Source organism: Harpia harpyja, chromosome 14, assembly GCF_026419915.1.
Source record: "Harpia harpyja isolate bHarHar1 chromosome 14, bHarHar1 primary haplotype, whole genome shotgun sequence".
Taxonomy (NCBI): domain Eukaryota; kingdom Metazoa; phylum Chordata; class Aves; order Accipitriformes; family Accipitridae; genus Harpia; species Harpia harpyja.
Window position 1 is genome coordinate 8,644,379 of NC_068953.1, and position 19,105 is coordinate 8,663,483.

General features: G+C 43.9%; 1 protein-coding gene across 1 annotated transcript; it reads right to left on the reverse strand.

Moving 5' to 3' along the window:
• Positions 1–1,513: 1,513 nt before the first annotated feature.
• On the reverse strand, positions 1,514–18,053 carry SRP68 (signal recognition particle 68). The gene is made up of 16 exons (XM_052807793.1): positions 17,876–18,053; positions 15,674–15,740; positions 15,001–15,114; positions 13,816–14,011; positions 12,406–12,488; positions 12,062–12,171; positions 11,605–11,687; positions 11,220–11,360; positions 7,746–7,844; positions 7,362–7,426; positions 6,896–7,055; positions 6,104–6,198; positions 5,732–5,861; positions 5,212–5,287; positions 4,303–4,355; positions 1,514–3,825 (listed from the first exon to the last, which is right to left on the reverse strand). The coding sequence occupies exons 1-16, from the start codon at positions 18,036–18,038 to the stop codon at positions 3,598–3,600; spliced, it is 1,863 nt and encodes a 620-aa protein (XP_052663753.1). The 5' UTR covers positions 18,039–18,053; the 3' UTR covers positions 1,514–3,597.
• Positions 18,054–19,105: the final 1,052 nt, after the last annotated feature.

The following is a 19,105-nucleotide window of genomic DNA, read 5'->3' on the forward strand; positions in this document are numbered from 1 at the left end:
CAATCAAGATCACATCAAATCACTCCTTTAAGTGAGCAAACTCCCAATTTACATTCCCAGCTCAAGACCATGGGGTATTTGTGCTTGCAGCTCTAACAGGGCAGTTGACAAGAGCTATGTGGGAGCACCCACATCTCTCAGCAAATGCATCTTCTTCCAAGAACTAGTTCTACTCACTGCCACTGTAGTTGGACAAAGACTTCCAACACTGAAATTCCAGGGACTGTAGCCTTTCACTGCCAGGTGCACCCAATACAGGCTGCCAGCTGAACCTGCAACCAGCTCATCAATATAAGGCAGCCACAGAGGCCCTAGAGAACTTGCTGCCAGTGCTCACCTGGGATGCTGTCCATCTGAAGCAGCTTGGATTAGACAGCAATGATTTTCTCTGGTAACACAACACCTTCAGTTTAAAATACCCCCAATTCCCCTGTTTTCAAGGAGGCAGAGACTGTTACTTAGGAGCTCCCAGGCCAGACTATTACTGTCCCACATCACCTCTCATTTCTCTCCTTAAACTGCCCAGTTTGTCTCATGCTAATCATTTCTCATATAGCCCATAAGTCCCTCAAGACCTATCCATTGTCACTGGACCCCTCAGAGTGCATGACCAGAAGTGATCATCACCCAAGACACAGGTGTATCACTGATGGTGGGGCTGAGGGCCACGATGTACATCTCATTCCTATTTTAACTGATGCAATGGTACCAGGCATGGCTAGCTCAGCCTGTAATTAAAATTCCAGCGCTAAGCCCAAAGATACTGCATAGGAAAAGTTCATTGAAAGTAATAATCTTGACCATTCTGCTGGAGCTTCCTGTTTGAGGGCAATCGTGCAGCCTACTTGCCAATTAATTCATGGAAAGAGAGCAAACACTTTAAAGCAAACAGTACAGCCTAATGAAAGAACAGAGCAATAAGGAAGCAGGTTTCCAAGCACCACAAACCAGCACTCTGCATCTTGCTCCAGCTGTTTCAGGCACAACTAACACTTGGCAGTTCCAAGGGAATGGGTTCTTCCATATGTCACATCAGACACTTCACTTGCCCGCGCTGTTCCCTTACAACTGCTGCCATCTAAGCCTCACCTTTGCCATTCCAATCTCCAGTGCTGGGCTAAAAGCCTGAATGAACTTTGCAAGTCTGGTTTTCATCATATGGGTGACTTGAATAACAGTACTTTTTTTTTCTTTTTTTTTTTTACGTTTTTAGGTTTTTTCCTAGTGCCTCATTGGTGCCTTCCACATTATTTAAGTCACAACACTTGCTTACAAACCCCACTCTACTCACTTTCCGTTAGCATTACATCAAAACAAATAAGCCAAGTTACCTCGGAGAGTGGTGCATGTTGTTATCTGAGCCTTCAGGCAGAAGATCCTCCTCCAGAACAAAGTGGCCATTCTCCAGGGGTTAAGTAGCCCCAGGTGACGGCGTGACCTTGATCCTCTGAATGCTTCAGAGGCAGAGTGCTTGGTGTTCTCAATGTTCAACATAAACTACACACCTCAGAGGTCAGGAATAAAACTTTATTGTTTTCAGATTTCTTATCTGCGTTCAACTAATCAGTTATCTGTCAAAAGGTGTTTGACATGAAGAGGCCAATCGCTCTTAGCTTTTTGTAACAGTAACCAATTAGAAAGTGGCCGCAGTACAAGTTTCACTGGAATCAATCCAGGCACCACATAGATTTGTGGTAGGAAAGCAGAAAGGAGTTTGGTTTGCAAACCAAACAGTAGAACAGTTCTCAAAGTGATTTGATATAAAAGCTGAAAAGGAGAGAGAAGCTCAGATTAACGTACACAGAAAGAGGTACCATGAAGCAGATCAACCAGCTGATGCTTGTGCCGGTTATTGCATGACCTTTCCTTGTCTAAAAGGAAACAGGCTTTATGGGGAAGAGAAATCTGCCATTCAAGACCATGTTTTCTAGAAATTGTCATCGAACGAATAAATAGTCTTCCACATTTCTTTCAGCTCTACACTCTCCCCTTCTCTTATAAAATCCCCCTGGCATCCAGAGGCAAATGGAATTAGCTAGAATACAAGAAATTCCCATTTTGTTTCCATGTTGCAAAAATTAAACACAAACAAGAAGTTCCTCCTCCTTCTCTTACCCCTTTCTGAGCACAGAGTCCTCTTGAAGGTTGCTTTGTACTTTGAGAACTCACAAATCAGATCGACTTGGAACAAAGCAGCAAACATTCATATTAAAATAATGGGAATTGTTAATTCCCCGCATTCATCTGACATGCACACCTTGCATGGAAAATTCCCATGACAACAACTTGATCATTTAAAACAGTTCTTCTGTTTCCACCCCTACTAACTCCAGTGCCTAAAAATGGAGAAACAATGCAAAGTCAAGACAACCAGTGCAGAAGAGTTAAGGCAGCTAGAACAAACTGCTGTTTCAACTTCCAGCTACAGACTTAGTGAAAACCCAAACATTGCTGGTGGAAACTTCCAAATACTTTATTTAGGAACAGTTCTGCCCCATGTACTGTGTTGTTTTTTTTTTTTTCCCCCCTGTTTAAATGATCACAATTATGAAGTTACCCGCATTTTGAAAGTGCCTATCACCACAGCACCTGGGCGCTTTATAAAAAAAAAAGCTGTCTGGCATGACAGAGATCTATCACTCAAGAACCTACTGGTCTTCTGTTGCTTATTCCTCATTTCAGGTGTATCTACTGACCAAGGATGAGGAAAAAAGCAACAGATGAACTCCAGAAAAAGATCATCTTGTTTTCAGGCAAGGTTTAGATCAGAGACAAAACAAACATTGAGACACCCAACTTCCCATGAAGAGCAAGTAGATATTTCTAAAGCCACCCATGAAGCTAGTTTCCCAGGAAGCGCCTTGTAGGAATAGGTTCTATACTGTATTTAGGTATTTAACAAGATGTGTCTCAATAAAGGATCATATTGGCCCAGAGTACAAATTCAGGTTATACTCTACCACAACTGGGGTAACCATTAGCATTTGGTAAGGTATTTGCCATCCTTATCAATAAGGAAAGAGGCTCTATTTTGTAATTTCTGAATGTTACATTTTTAAAAAATACAGACACTTCTGGGAGTCAAAAGGGAAGGAGAAGTTAGCCCCCTTGGCTACTGTTTCATAGCCTTGATGTAGGCAGCCTCACCTCGCTGGTTTAGTTCTGCATCTACTTTTGCCTCCATTTCCCCATCACACCCAGATTTCTAGACCCAAATACCAAATTATAGTGTCAAATAATAGGGCGGAGGGAGGAATCAAATTATGCCTATGCCCTGGTCCATGGTAAGTAGATGTGTACTGGCCCTGAACAGGCCACTGGTCACAAAGGAAGCTCCAACTTCTCCAAGCAGAAAGGAATTTCTCTGTGCTCCAGGTTATTTTCAGCTATTTATAGTGTACATATGTTTCTGAATAGATTGTTTGTCTTCAATACACTGGGAGATAATATAAGTGCACAGACATATACACAGAACATAGGGAAGAAGATGGTAAAACTTCCCTCTGTTGGTTTCAGGTGCTGATATTTGCGTCCTAGAACCTCTTGGAGCTTTTCCTTCAATACAGAATAAAACCTCTGTTCCTCACGGGGTCCTGGTTAACTTTTGAATCCAAAGATGCCCTTTATATATCCTGTGAGGCCACTTTTGGCCTTCTGCTCCACCTTGTCCTCCAGAGGTGGGAAAGCAACATGATTAAGAGCCAGGTCAAAGAACAAGGGTTTGCATGGAATGGGCTGGAAGCCTGGAGGGAAGTGCACAAGGCTGACTTGCTTGCTGACAAGAGAAGGATCCAGACAGAAAGTCTCAAACCGTTCCGAGAGTGGCTGAAAAAGACCAATGCAGAAACACAAACTAAACACATGTCGAGTCAAAGCTGACAAGTGTCAAACAAGCAAAGAGGATTGATTAAGCAGCAACTGAGACAACAGAAGCTGAAGTTCCCTTATGTGACATCTTGGGCCCCTGAAAATTATTTGAACCCCTGTCAAAGCATCGCTGCAGGATCTCTGGAAAACCTTCCCATTTGCAGGGAGAAAGCTAAATTAAAAAAAATAAAAAAGATGCCATACTAGAAGCTGCAAGCAGCTGCCTAGCTCCTACCCAAGGAACCCCACTCTGTCAGCCACCTTCCAGACTTGCAGAATGAAAACAAGCCTAATAAAATCTCTTAAATATACTAGTCATGATGAAACTCCAATCAGCATGACATTTCTTGAGTTGCAAGAGACACTCAGGTAACAAGTTAAAAGTAAAGTTCATTAAGAACACTACTGGAATTTGCCTGAGCTCTCAGCTCTTACCTTGCCATCCTTGACCTGAGATGGAGACTCAGTCTCATGAGTATCATTTGCATCTGCAAAATTGAAGAAAAAGCGGTAAGAATAACAGGCTAGATCTTGGCGTAAAGTAAGACTGTCTCAGGAGTCAGCTGTCCTCCAAGCGTAGCTATGAGCCTTGCTTTCTGGGATACACAAGACAATATTTTCAGTAGAATCAACTTGCTTTCTAGACTAAGAGGATCACACACACTCATCTACAGCCAACACAGCTCTCCAGTGATGGAAAGCTTCTCCTTCACATTGTCACGAGAAACTCCTGAAAGAAGCACAGATTTTGAGTTAAGCACAAAGCAGCAGATGATGAGAAGATCCCAGTGGGGTCTGTTAAAACAAGATTAAGGCAATAAAAGACAAGGCAATCCATTACTTATCTTGGGTTTCCAGCAGCAGGCACAGCAAAAACAGCAGCCAAAGAAATCACAAAGTTCATCCACTCCCCCAAAGTTCCGCTAACCTGGCTGACACTGACGAAGAGCTCTCACTCATCACTGCTCTCCCCTTTCTCAGTAGTTCTCCCAGCTAGGCAAAACTGGGATGAGTAAGGCCAACTTGTTTGCAGTAAAAAAATTAAAACAGTAAACAGAGTGTTCTGTGCAGGTTACCAAAACAGGTACACGCCCTCATGAAGCGTTTTCACATCTCTGGGCAGGGAGCAAGATGCCCAATGTCTACTCATTGGTTGCCTAGCTACACTACACACAGCTAGAAGCAGCTAGAACTGGGGGCGGAGGAAACATTTTCCAGAGCCTACATAGATCAGAGTGAAGTGGAAAAACACTTGGAACTTCAGAAATTAAATAAAAGGAATGAAATAGCTGCAGGGGCACTATTCAAGAGACGTTAGAGCTCTAGCATAATTGTGCAACTCACCTAATATAGCTGCTGCTTGCAAGGAGTATTTCTCTGCATTGACTTGAGTGATCAGATCCTGAACATCAGGCAGCTCCTAGGTCATTAAAGAAAATCATTTGAGAGCCTGAAACGTGCCAGTTTAAGAGTTAGGGCAAAGGTAAAACCTGACAAAGTAAGAACTAAGAAATTAAGTCCTAGCACTGATAAGACTACCCAGAAGGGGAAAAGCTACAGTACAGCCCTTCAGGCAGTACAGAAGTTGTATAACAGAAAATGCACATGTGAGAAAATGTGGTAAATTGTTATGGAGTTGTTACAGCAAGTCTGCCTCTCCCCCAAAGCAAGTGGCCAGTTGAAGCATTTCCACATCACTAGAAAGTCACTACTATAATGTGTCAAGAAGTCACACTTGTATTACTCTTCTCCCCAAAGACCAGTCTTGAATTGCAATGGCCTGGCACCTAATTGACAATAAATACCAGGACAGAGCTTTTTCATAAACTTCAGCTCTCTTCTACACACAGGATTGGGTTCCTACCTTCAAGCTGTTCATATAAGCTCCAGCTCCTGACTGAACTTCATGGGCATATTTCAGCACTCTTTCATATAAAACAAGAGCTTCACTCCATTTCTTTACCAGGACATAGGACTGGGCAATGAAGAAACACCTGCAACAGTAAAGAGTGGATCCTTGACATGTTTGTTATCCATACCTTTTGCCAACTCAAATGACTGATAACAGGAGATATTATTAAGTAGCACTGGCCAGTTTCCCTTTAGCATCCAGTCTTCATTTCACAAAAGAGCAGAAGAAACCGCATCAAAGTCCTGTACAGCACAGAGAGCTTTGGAATAATAAGCTTTGAAGATGTAATGCCTGCTAAAGAAAACCTGGCTGTTTCTCAGTCACCTGTAAGCTTTGTACACGAGTGTCTTCAATCCAATCTCTTTTTGGAAGTTCTTGTCCTCTTCTAGGCCAGGAAGCTGTGTCAGTTCCACAAGGTTCTGTGCAAAAGAGAGCAAGAGTAACAAATGCAGGCGTTGTTTTCCTCTGGAATCTGCTGGAGTAAGAGAAAGCTGCCCTTTTTAACAAGTCAACAGTACACTCCCATGGAAATAGTTTCCAGTTTTCTAATTATCAGTATGCTAACCTTGTGAAGGACACTCATTGAAACTTGTGCAAGTTCGCCCTCAGGACAGATTTCCTGACACAAATAGGAATTAGGACAAAGACTCCTCAGATTTCACATGAAGTAATTCTTTCATAAGGCATTTCCCTTTCACATTCACAACAGCTTCAGCAACAGGCTCCCAGAGTTAATAGAAAATTCATGTGAGAAATTGAGAAGCTGCTTATGAAGAACAAGTGCCTTTTAAGTATTTTTAGCTGCTTTCTCTGGCCAGCAGAAACTAAGGCAGCTATCAGGGTGCTGCATAAAAGAGTCAGAAAAGCTATCTTAAAACTGCATTAGAGCGTACAACCAAGGGCACCCATTCTAGCAGCACTTTCTGTTCACAGCTAGAAGCGTGTTTTTGTGTTTCATGTAGATGTTGAACATCTTCAACAAGGTAACTGTGGGTACTCAGTTGCTCTTCAGACTTCATGGGCAGTTCACTTGCACTGCTGTATTTTCTACAATAACTTTTTGTACCAAAGTTCTCCAGTTGGTATGAAGAATTACATTTGTCTTCCCAGCCTTACCTGCAAAATGATATCATAAAGACGGATCAGGTCCTGAGGCCGTGGTGCACGCTTACCATCCTCTTCTGACCGCTGCTGCTGCAGCAGTGCCTTCTGCAGAGACTTTGCCATGCTCTCATTGCGCTTGATGGCTGTTGACAGCTTGATATAAGTCAAATAACTAAAAAGATAAAAGATAAAATACTATTAGCAGACTGCCAGAACTACTCAGACATTACTCTTTGTTCTGAAAAAACTCCTTGCCCCAGTCTAAGCTGATACTAGTAGGGGAAAAAACATTTGAAAGGTCAACATGTGAGTCTTAAGTAAAATGTTTTCAAAGCTGCATGAATCAGATCCTTATCCATACAGTCATCCTTTGAGATCCAAGGCCCAGAACAAAAACTCCATAAAAACCAAAAATAAAATCTTGACATAAGAGCATGACTTCTTCACATTAGTACAGGCAGCAATGTTTGCCTATTACCTGTGTAAGTACTGGATGTTGGACACCTTCCCAGAATCATTTTCCAGAGAGTGTTCTCGCTGCTTCTGCATAAATTGGGGACAAAACACTGTATTATTTACTTAGAACTGGCAGCCAAGGGAAGAAAACATCAGAAACAACTCAAGGTTTGGGTAAACCATGGAAGTTTTAACAAACTTCCAGAGAAAAGAACAAGGGCTTCTACATCGCTATTCACTCCCTCCAGTTCTGAAGAGAATAAAATCAAAGGTGACAGACTCTTTTGCAGCTTTTTATTAAAGAAATCCCAGCCACTTTTACTGTTAAGCAAGTTTAACAATAACAAATCAGTACCAAAGAAACGCTATGTTGTTGAAAGTAGGAACACTGATGTTTGCTGCTTACCTGGTCTGGTTTCAGATCTTCCCGAACAGCCTGAATGGCATCTCTACACTCACTGAGTAAAGATTCAAACAAGCGTTCCTTTGTCTCCTCATTTTCTGCCTAAGAGAAAAGGAAAGTTAAGACAGATATCTATTAGAAATTTTTGTATTTTGCATCCCATGATACAAGAATTAACTGAGGACATTAAACAAAGTTTCTCCCAAATTATGGCTTTAAGATCCATGGGTAGCTACAACTCCAATCTGTACCTGTCCCCAGTATGTTCTACAGGGCAAACTGCCAGAAATTGCGGGAAACGTGGTCAGTGCTGAGAAATTACCAGCACCAAAGGCCTAGCACACACAGCTCTGACCGCCTCATCCCTGCAACAGCTACCTTCCCAGCAACTGCCTTCCCTTCCAGGATGGCACCCATATTGCTCTGAGAACAGCTGAGGTTGGACTGCACTGTGGGAAAGGCCCAGCAACGGAAGAAGAGCTGAGCATTACTGAACTGGCAAACTACCAATGCAGACTGCTCTTGTTATGCTGATTTAACTTTTCTCATGTGGTAAGAACATGTAGATGATTATCTTTTCCACACTCCCACTCTAGTAAAGCTCACAGTGGCAATAATTTGCTTGTTTGAAGCATTTTTTTAAAGTAACCCTGTATTTTAGTAGGAGGAATGACTGAGTGCTTTTCTGCTGTCACCACAAGTTTTGTCAAAAAACTAAGCAGCTTTTGGCCTTCTGCCCCAAAACCAGAATTTGAAAACAAATTTTATAAAACAAGTTGAAGCCTGATCTCTGCCTAATGGACTGGCATATCATGTACCCAATTAAACAATGCACCCAAAAGCAAACTTAGCTTCCATTTCAGGTGACTGAGAAGGTAACCAGATGGGGATCATAAGACTCTTACTGATTCAGTAAGAGAAAACTGCCCAGAAACAAACCTCAACCTTAGCAATGAAAGGAGAGATTAAAGTGTATCAGCACTGTGTTATATCACCTCCATGTCATGTAATAGCATAAGATGAACTTTGCTGCAATAAATTTGCAATTGTCCAAATGAATAAAAAACTATCTAAAAACATGCTCACTTGTTTATCTTCTGTAGAGCTCTACAGTCTCTGCCTCTCCGCTTCTCAGGTTTGCAAACCCATTAAGGAATGTTATTTTTAGTCCCTCACAAAGCCTCAGGTATCTTGACCTGAGATGAAGGTGGTTTTGGGGGTTTGGTTTTGTTTTTTGTTTGGAGTTTTTTGTTGGTTGGTTGGTTTTTTTTTTTTAAGATTTGCTGCAAGAATTTTTAAGGTGGGACTAACTACTGAGAATAACCAGAGACAAGTTTGACAGCATTCTCAACCTCACCCAGAGGAGCACAGCAATTTCACTGTATGCACAAAAATGAAAACAGACATAGCTAGATCATCAGTCAAGCACAAACAGGGAAAGGGCTGGGCCGTGCAATGAAACAAGGGCTTTCCTTTTGAAGCAAAACCTCCTAAGGTTAAGCTGATTCTATGCATAAATACACACATGTTCTGATTTGGGAGATATCATATCATAAAACTGAGATGCAAGTGCTACAGCTGGTGATTCAAGTGTCCTGATAAAACAGCACAGGTTCATCTTAAAGAGATCAAGGTTACTAAGCCCACTGAACCCACTTCTGAAAGTTTAGGAGTGCTCACTTCTAATTTTTTCTTTGTTCTAAAACACTGTGTATCATCCCTAGAAGTTATTACCACCCATTTTTGCTACAGTCCTAGTTACCAGAGATGACCACAGAATCCTTGAGGCAATACCAGATAGGAGCACACTTCCATCGCTCTGCCCTTTAACCTTCTCCCTTCTACCTGGCTAGCCAATGAGCCCTTGAAGTCATGCATTCAAGTCTACAAAAAGGCTGACACAAGTAATTTTAAACTTGGATTCATATTTCAGTTTGGCTTATTTGTTCCGCTTCTCCTGTTACCAGTAAGATACTGAAGGTGTAATTGCATCGAGAATCTCCATTTTTACACAAAACACACATTTGTGTTTGCTTCCAGTCAAACCTTGAAGAGCACTGCTGTTACGTTAGGGTTTCAACTTAGTGAAGACTAGCAGAAAGGTGCCAAAGATCCCAGGAACCATAGTGCGTTTAGCTGAAGCCGGACTGCCCATCACAGCTGACACAGCAACTGCAGAACTGCTTTCAAAAGGCCAAGTTTTAGCCTTCTGGGAATGTAAATACTGCTGCTGCGCGCTCGGCTCTCACCATTACTAGTTGTGATGTGGTACCACAAAACTCCTCTGTTTAGTCAGAGCTTCCAAGGAACACAAAGCAAGACAAAAACAAATTCAGATCGCTGTTTTGCCACAGCTTTATGGAACAAAGAGGGCAACTAAACTGAAAAGGTCCAACTGCTAGCCTGGCAGGATGGAAATTAAATGAGGGAACACTGAACTCTAAGCTGCACTTCCACCTGCTGGCCATACTAATTTACTACCTCCGCAAAAAGTAAATTCAGCAACATATAATTCGTAACATTAGGACAAGACTGGTTAACACTAAAGTTTCCTACCCAGCCACATCCTGTTTATCCTACTCACACTACCTTCTTAACAGTACCTCCTGCTCTTGCCTTATACCTTTGTAGGGTTTTCATTTTATCATTTAAATTTCTATTTATCATCATTATTCTCCTGATGATAAATGGGTTTTGACGCTGCAAAAAGCCCATCATTAGTGGCAACGATTGTTACCAAAGATCCTTTCACTGCCTTGTCAAACAGCAAGGGTGCTGTATGCAGCCACTGGGAAGCAGAATACACCATCTGGGCACTATTTCCAAGGAAAAAGCCCAACATGGAAAACTGCATTACTAAAGACATGCATGTGCCACTGCAAGTGTTTCAGAACTGTTACATTTCAAATTGATTTACATCCTGACATTTAGTAATCCTCTTCCTGCTTTTGAGGATTTGCCCAAGTCAAGAAGAGAATGCTGTAAATCTCACAGCACCTGCGTCATTTGGCAAATCGCTTTTTGCTGCTGAAAAACACGTGATTGATACATATCTTTTTTTCTTGTGCTTGCTCTGAAGCTGGAGCATTTGAGCAAGATACTTAAAGAAATTCAACAGTAATTCAAAACCAGTTCTCTTAAAATTGTAACCTTCATTTCCAAGTGACTTACAAATAATAATGGTTATCACCCCGCCACTGAAAGGCAGCACTTCTAGGCAGCACAGTGTTCAAAAGAGCAGTAATACTCAGAACAGATCTCCCAGACTACCACTTTGTAGATTGTGGGAGCTATCCCCAACTGACACTTCAGCTTTGGTTTACAGTCAATATTCCCACTTTTACTTTTAGCCTTCCGACCCTAAGTTTAAGAAAAAGATGATTCAAAAGCTTTTAGTCCAGCTATCACGTAGTATCTTGCACACTGAAGGAAAGAGGACAGTTAGAATACTGGTACCGGAGATGGCTTCTGGGTTACCTGAGCAATCGCTGCTTCGTTGTCAGCCAGCCCCAGCAAGAAGATCCTCACTTTGTCTATCTTCACCGGAACAGTTCTTCCTCTCCACTCCACCTCGCTCATCGTGGCTGCCTGCTTTGCTCGAGTTTGGGTAATCAGTGCCTGTAGAGAACAGACTGAACTCACGAGCTTGAACTTTAAGGTATCCAAAATTGAACCTTTCAAATTCACATTAGACTTGACTATTTTGAAATCAAAGGACTTTTTAGGAAAGGTTTCCCATAAAGCCCAGGCCTGCTTTCTCTCTTCTGGTACGTTTTGGCTCTTGAATGGTGTGTTGCAGCAATATTTATGCTCAACAGAGTGATAATGAACACTTCCACCTTGAAGCACGCAAATAAGTTACCTCCAGTTTTTCTGCAAGAAGACCTTCAGTGCCACCAGACCTCAGTCTCATCTGCATCAACTCATTCATAGCAGACTGGTCACCTGACAGAATTAACAAATCAAGATCACATTTCCATCTGAGTTCACAAATTATTTTAATACAGAAAAGCTAATCAATAGATTTTATACTGGCAATTTGGAGACAAAGGGGATAAATTTGAAATTTCGTTCTGATTTCATAAGCAAACTACTCCAAACTGGTATTTTGACTTTTTACACAAAACCACATGTACTGTCACAAAATGAGTGTATTTCTCCACTGCTAAACTGACCCTGAACATGTGCAGAATTTGCCCAAAATATTATTGACTCACTGCAATGTCACTTGGGCCAGTATTTAACTATCAAGTCAATATTCTTTTCCTGTGAACAAGTCTTGCTCTTTGTTGGCCATTAGGTACCCCACCTTTCCTTACCAATATTATAGGCACAGTAGCGAATGTTGGGTGAGATCTCTTCCACACGCTGATTATACAGTACAGCTTGTTCTTCTGTGAAAGCATTGGCCAGTTTTTCATATATGGTCCTACAGCAAAGAATAAATATTTAACACTGCAGTAAGTGTTGTTTTGTGAGATGCTATCTTAAGGGAAGAGTTTGCGTGCCTACTCCGGAGGATGCCATTTCTTCAGTAGTACCTCCCAGTTAAGCGCACAATTAACTAAACAACTCACAGAGTTGCTGCACATACAGTACATAAACTTACTAGACTGATCCAATACTATTTACTAAATGAAGTTGGTGAAGTGGGAGAACTCACTTGCATTTGTTGAAAGCCTCCATTGCTGCCTTCCACTCCTGGTGTTCAAAACGAAGCATTCCTGTGAGGTAAGCCATGTATGCCTGCAGACAGCACAAGGGCAAGTTAATTTCCCTGTGATTGACAGCCTAGTTTGTACAACCTTTAGTATGAAGGCTGCTGTGATGCCTACAGTAAGTGATTAAGCCTTGGCCTTTTCATTTGGTCTTCCCACCAAAGACAACTGACTTGGATTATGGGTTACTAGGTACCCACCTTTTTTTCTCTTAACTGACACTGCTACATTTCTAAGGAGATGAAAGCAAAGATGTTTCTTGCTTGTTATGCAATCAACATGGTCCACTGATGTCACACAACTTTTTTTTTCCAGCAATAAACTACAAAATGGCAGTTTTAATTAACCTAGTACGACTGCAGCCCCTTGTTCAAAGAGGCTGGTGTCACAACACAGTTGTTATCTTTGTTCCAGGAACTGAAGCCTTGAGTCTTGTGTTCTAGGTAGCTACTTGTCCTGGTTTTGGCTGGGATAGAGTTAATTTTCTTCCTAGTAGCTGGTACAGTGCTGTGTTTTGGATTTAGTGTGAGAATAATGTTGATAACACACTGATGTTTTAGTTGTTGCTAAGTCGCACTTATCCTAAGTTAAGGATTTTTCAGTTTGCCATGCTCTGCCGACTGAGCAGGTGCACAAGAAGCTGGGACGGAGCACAGCCAGGACAGCTGACCCGAACTAGCCAAAGGGATATTCTATACCATAGAATGTCACGCTCAGTATATAAACTGGGGCGAGTTGGCTGGGAGGGGTGGATCACTGCTCAGGCATCGGTCAGCGGGTGGTGATGCATTGTGCATCACTTGTGTTTTCTTGGGGTTTATTGCTCCTTCTGTTATATTCCTTTTCATTACTATTATTATTATTATCATTATTATATTTTATGTTAGTTACTAAACCGTTCTCATCCCAACCCATGAGTTTTACTTTTTTTTTTCCTGATTCTCTTCCCCATCCCACTGGGAGCAGGGAGGAGTGAGCAAGCGGCTGCGCGGTGCCTAGCTGTTGGCTGGTCTTAATCCATGACACTACTTTAGGGCGTTTAACAAATAGGTAACTAAACAGATGAGCATAGTTTCTTAAATGTACTGCTCTCCAAAGCAAGGACAACCATTTGATACCCATAATCAACTTCTAAACACCAGGTCCTCATCTTGGCTAGTGCCACTAGTTATTTCTGCAATTCCAGCAGCTGCATTAATAGCAAGTCCAAGCTACTCAAAAGGAGACATTATCCAGTTCAAGAATCGGTCCATTTTGACTACCCATTGCTAGATGAGAATAATCTCTTCACCCAAAACCCAAAGGTTTCTTGTTCAGCTTTTGCTGTAAAACAAGATCAAACTATCAGTGGTTACCTGAGCTTCCAGCTTTGTTTTGGCATCCACTCGGTTACTTTCACACAGTCGCTCCAGCTCCTCAGCATGTTTCACAGCTTTGCGCAGGCGAGACAGCAAGTGAAATCGTTTGCGAGGCTCTGTGTTTGCTTCCTGTTTCAGCTGCATGGCATAACTCCAGGCTCTCTCTGCATCCATCAGAATCAACAGCAAATACCTACAGGGCAGAAGAAAATTAATGAAAAAATAATTACATTCAAACAAGAACGGCCACATCACTACTAGTTCTTTGCCATGTGATCTGCAAAGTTTGGTAACACAAGTTCAGCTTGGTTAATAAGAGGTAGATGCTTTTATTTCTTAACATTCTAAGCACACAAAGTCGCATTATTCCTACCTGTTTTCTACTGTACTTCTCACTACAGAAATGTAATTACCCAACTGAGGAAAATAATTTGGTATCATTCTGTAGCACCACAGACATTGCAAAGACAAGGGAGTTATGATTTCAGGTTGCTCTTCAAACTGGTTCAATATGGGTAAACATGTCTGTTTTCCCACCAGCTAATGCTATAATGCATCTGGCTTCTTAACAATACAGGTGAAGACAGCATCGTGTTTTCTTTTCCCCACAAGAAAAGAGGAGACAGCAGACATTTCAAGTGTTTCTAAAAGATGAGAAATGAGCCCAAGATCCCAGCTATTCTCCACATACTCTGACAAGCATTCTGCCAGATTTTGAAAATCTAAGTAAAACTTGCAATCCAGTATTTCTGTTCAAAGGGAAGGGATTATGTCTCCAACCACAACCTTACTGGCTACATCATTTACGTTATCAGCATTCACATGGCTACCTTGCAGCAGATCTGAACAAGAATCTCCTCTTTAATATCAAAGTAATTTACTGATTACGAAAAGAACCCATTTTAGCAGCTATGAGGGAAGAGAAGGAACTGGCTGTTGCTGCTCCCTCTTCTCCTACTTGTTCACGATGAAGCGGGACCTGAGCAGTGCCTCTTCCCCCTGTACTGCAGCCTGAACTTTCATCTTTTATTAATATCAACAACACACATCTCTGAAAAGAAGCATTTCTGAGTATATTGTACAAGAACAGTTTTCCACCACACCCCCATGACAATAAATTACTGAAATGAAAGAAACTGTTCACCAGTATACTGAATGCTTGATTCCATCCAGTGACTGTACCTGTTGTCTGAGAGAATCTCCTCAGTTACCTTCTTCCCAGTGAACTTGTGCCTGTTTCCCATCTTGAAGTTGAGAGTTTTTCGGAGCCGCCTTAGCCTACGGGAGCAATAACCCCTAAAGAAAAGATGACCACAGTCAGTCTGGCCAAAGAACAACTTTGTTTCTGTTTACTGCTCTCTCCAACCAGAAAAAAAGGACTAAAGGCTGTGACAGACGTTTTAACAACTAAGATCTCCATATATGACATATGGTAAGAGGTAGTTCAGAAACTACCTGTAAACCAGCGGTTAACAAATACAAAAAAGGTAAGAAGACACATAATAATTCCTGATCTTGAAAAATCAGAATTATGTTCTCCTTACTGTCTAATCGCTTTATGTGTGTTTATTGAACACTCAGTTCTGGAAGAGTATAGTGATTATCAGTGAGGTTTTAACAAACGAGCTCTTAAAGGGCAACAGAAAAACAAGAGCCAGTCTGTACCCTCCTAAATGGAACAGTCACAGCACATTACATCTAATGAAAAAAGTGTACATTGCTTCACATGAAACAACCTGTCAAGGGGTATTTACTTGGCAGATCATTTTTGTTGCCTGCTACAGTAGGTTTACATGTTAAATGAAGTAAGCCGAGTCACACTAGAAACTCCAAGACATCCACACTGTTTACTAACCTGTACCTCTGGAAGTCTCCGTGTCGTAAACCGTGCTGCTGCTGAGACTCCTTCACAATCTGAAGGACTGCGATTTGCGTTAAGGCAGATTGACAGTACAGTCTGTTACCAGTTCTTCGTTCTACCCCAAAGTAACAGAAGGAATCTCTATAGGTTCTATTAAGCAAATGCACTTTGAACAGAGGGGCACCCGAAAACGTCCTAAAAACACACAGCTGAAAGAAGTGATGGTCCTAAAAGACCTCATGACTGCACTGCTTACTTCAGAGCTTTATGACTTTCATCAAGGCCAGGACTAAGACATACCACAGGCACCTCCTCTTACAGGCAACCACAAGAGTCTTGCTGTTACCAGAGCTCATTTCAGGATAATAAGCTATGCCAACTGACACATCTAGGCTAATATAACTGACTGCCCTAGCTACACTACACCGCCTCCTCAGTCACACTTGTGACACAGTTTTGTTGGCAAAACTGAAATAGAGAGAAGCTTTCCTGCCCTTAAACGTCCCATCTCTCAGGAAAAGGACAGAAGTATACTGAGCAGAGTCACTGCTGCCTTCCTGACACAGCTTCCACAAACAAACTGCTTTCTGAATACAGAGAACCTCACAAAAAGAGCTTTTGGGAAGTATTCAGGGGGCTTATTTTCTACTCAATTTTTCAACACATTTCTAGTCTTACTGCATTATTACTGTAACAAGTACTCTGTGAGAGAATGCACTGGCCTGTGCCTTGCAATAGCATCACTCCATGATTTCCATCCAGTCTTTGCATTCTTTAGCATATTTGCCAATTTCTGTGCATCCTGTACTTGCTTTATTCACTTAGTTACACTACCAAATAAAATCATGCTGTATTAATAAATTTGCTGACGTTACCCATTCAGCTTACAAGGCAGATTATTTTGTAAAAGAAAATCTCCATCATAGACAAGAAACCTCTGTGCTGTATTTATATCCCAAAATTTCCCTTCTAAGCTTTACCAAGAAGCCTTAAAAAAAAACAAACCACAAAATCAAAACCAGACTATACAACGACCCCACCAAAAGAAACACTATTACTATGGCTAGAGAAAAAGAAACTACCAGACTTTTAAAGTTTAGAATGGCGGATGTCTATTGAAGTGTTTTCTCGGAATTACACCTAAAAAAATGTCAGTTTAGTTTAAGTATTAAAGACCTGCATCAACAGTTATTGCACTGAATTAGTTTGCATTTGTAGAACATACAAGTCAAACTGCAATGTCTCAACATAGCACTCTTCATCCTTGCTGTCTACCTTAAGTATTTTTTCAGACTGTCTTTTATCCTGTGCAGTTACTTACTGAATTCATATCCCCTATATTATTTACTTTATCATTGACTTAGGTATTCTTAACATTACCAGAGCAATTATAATGTCTTACTCAATAGTTACTAACTTTACAACAGCTGCCATATGCTAAACGGAAAACTGCAACCTTCTTTCACTTGGGTTCTCCTCTTACCCAGAAGATAAAACTCAGCTCTATCACAGGTGTGCAGCTGGACTAGTTTCACATGAAAGTTTCACATACAAAAATGCCACAAGCTTTACATGCCACATCAGATTTTAGAAGTGCTAAATCTGGAGGAGCCCGTTTGCCACCTCAGCGTACCTGTTAAGATTTATTTGATCCACTACTGCCTGCTTCAAGCATTAATATTACCGCCAGAAGATTACTGACAGCCTGCTCATATCTAGAGCATGCAGCCTAGCGCAGAGTTCTGCTTTGAAGGCTGACGACAGCTGTCACGCGTTTCAGAAGGAAAAGCTGCAAAGTAAAGAATAAATCCACAACTCAGAGATGCAAAACTGACTCTCCAGTTTCATCCACGTCAAACCCTCACCTCCAGGGATGGCGAGGGTTAGCCCAGGCCGTCGCACCGACACGCTCGCGCCAGCATCGCCCGGCACCTCCGGGGCCCCGAGCCCAGGGCTCACAGCCCGGCTCCCACCTGAGGCACGGGTCCCCGCGGCGTGGGCGGACCCGCCGCCCTCTGCACAGGGGCAGGGGAGTCTCCGCCGCCTCGCCCGGCCCTCTGCCGCGGTGAAGCAGAGTCGGCCATGCCCGCCCGCCCGGGGCCTGCAAGCCCCCGCGCTCCCCACAGCGGCCGCCACGTCCCCCCCGCCGCCCACGGGGCCGGGCCTGCCACGTTCCCCCGCCGCCGTGCAGGATGCTCTCCAGGCCCAGGCTGTCGCCGAGGCTACCGGCCTGCGGCCCCACCGGCCTCTCGTTCTCCTTGTTCTCCTCCGCGCCCCCGCCGCCTCCTCCTCCGCCGCCGCCGCCGCCTCCCGCCCCGCCGCGGCCGCCGCCGCCTGCGCTCTGCCGCTCCGCCGCCATCTTGCGCCCGGGCCGCCGCCGCCGCGCTGCATCATGGGCAGGGGGAGGAGAGGCGGGCGCCGAGGCCATGGCAAGCGCGGCCGCCGCGGGGGCAGATGGGATAGTGGAGGACCCGGGGCGGGAGGGGGCTGTCTCCCAGGAGTGGGGATCAGGGGGTGGGGGGGCGCCCCACTCGGGACTGGGGGCTCACGCAGGATTTGGATACATCCTCCCCCGGCTGGATCGGGCCCTCCTGCCCTTGCCCCCCTCATCCACCCCGGGGCTGACACCCCCCCCCCAAGCCCCCCAGGATTGGGACCCCCAGCCCCGGCCCCCTCCTCTGCCCCAGGGCTGATCCCCCGGCCCAGGGTCACCCCCCGGCCCCAGGATCAGCCTCCCCCCAGCCCTGTCCCCCTCACCCACCCGAGGCTGACCCCCCAGGCCTCCCGTACTCCTGCTCAACCCCTGGCTAAAGGGCTGGCCCTGCCCCGCTCAGCACCAGCCAGGCAGCTGAAAACGTGTCTTTCCTAGTAAAATAAGTGTGATCTGGGGGTGTAGGTTTGGAGACCCTAATGCAAAGCTGCTCTGCAGGGCTGGCTCTGAGGTTTTCACCTCCCTGAGCTGGCTGAACTGACCGGAGGACGCTGGAGCAAATGGCGGCACCTTCATTAACCAAAGCATCCCAGGAAAGGGCTGAGGACGAGTCCATGGCTGAAGGCTCAGCCGCAGCCCTGGGAAGCCAGGAGTCCTTGCAAACCCAGATGGTGCTTGAGCTGAGATGGCTGACGCCAGGCTGCTGAGCGGCAGAGGCAGGCGTACCCACCCTGGTCCTCAAACACCCCCCAGGTGCCAGTTTCTGGGAGCAGGGACTCATCGGGCACTGCGGGACTGGTCCCCGCAGGGCGATGCTGTACCTGGACAGTGCAGGGCCATCCGCGCTGCTGCGGCAGTCCTGGGGGAGCCTCTCCTTCCCTTTGTACCTTCCCGGGACACGTTCGAGTGTGCTGGTCTGGGCAGCCCTTTAGGAGAGCAGGTTTGAACTCCCCCAGGCCAAGCACTAGCCAAAATCTCCCACCTCCAGCCACAGG

Coding starts and splice junctions, on each gene's coding strand:
- SRP68 (XM_052807793.1), bottom strand. CDS start 18,038: ATGGCGGCGGAGCGGCAGAGCGCAGGCGGCGGCGGCCGCGGCGGGGCG. Junction 7,845..11,219: donor ACGAAGCAGCGATTGCTCAG/GTAACCCAGAAG, acceptor CTTTTCTCTTAG/GCAGAAAATGAGGAGACAAA. Junction 7,056..7,361: donor AACATCCAGTACTTACACAG/GTAATAGGCAAA, acceptor TTATCTTTTTAG/TTATTTGACTTATATCAAGC.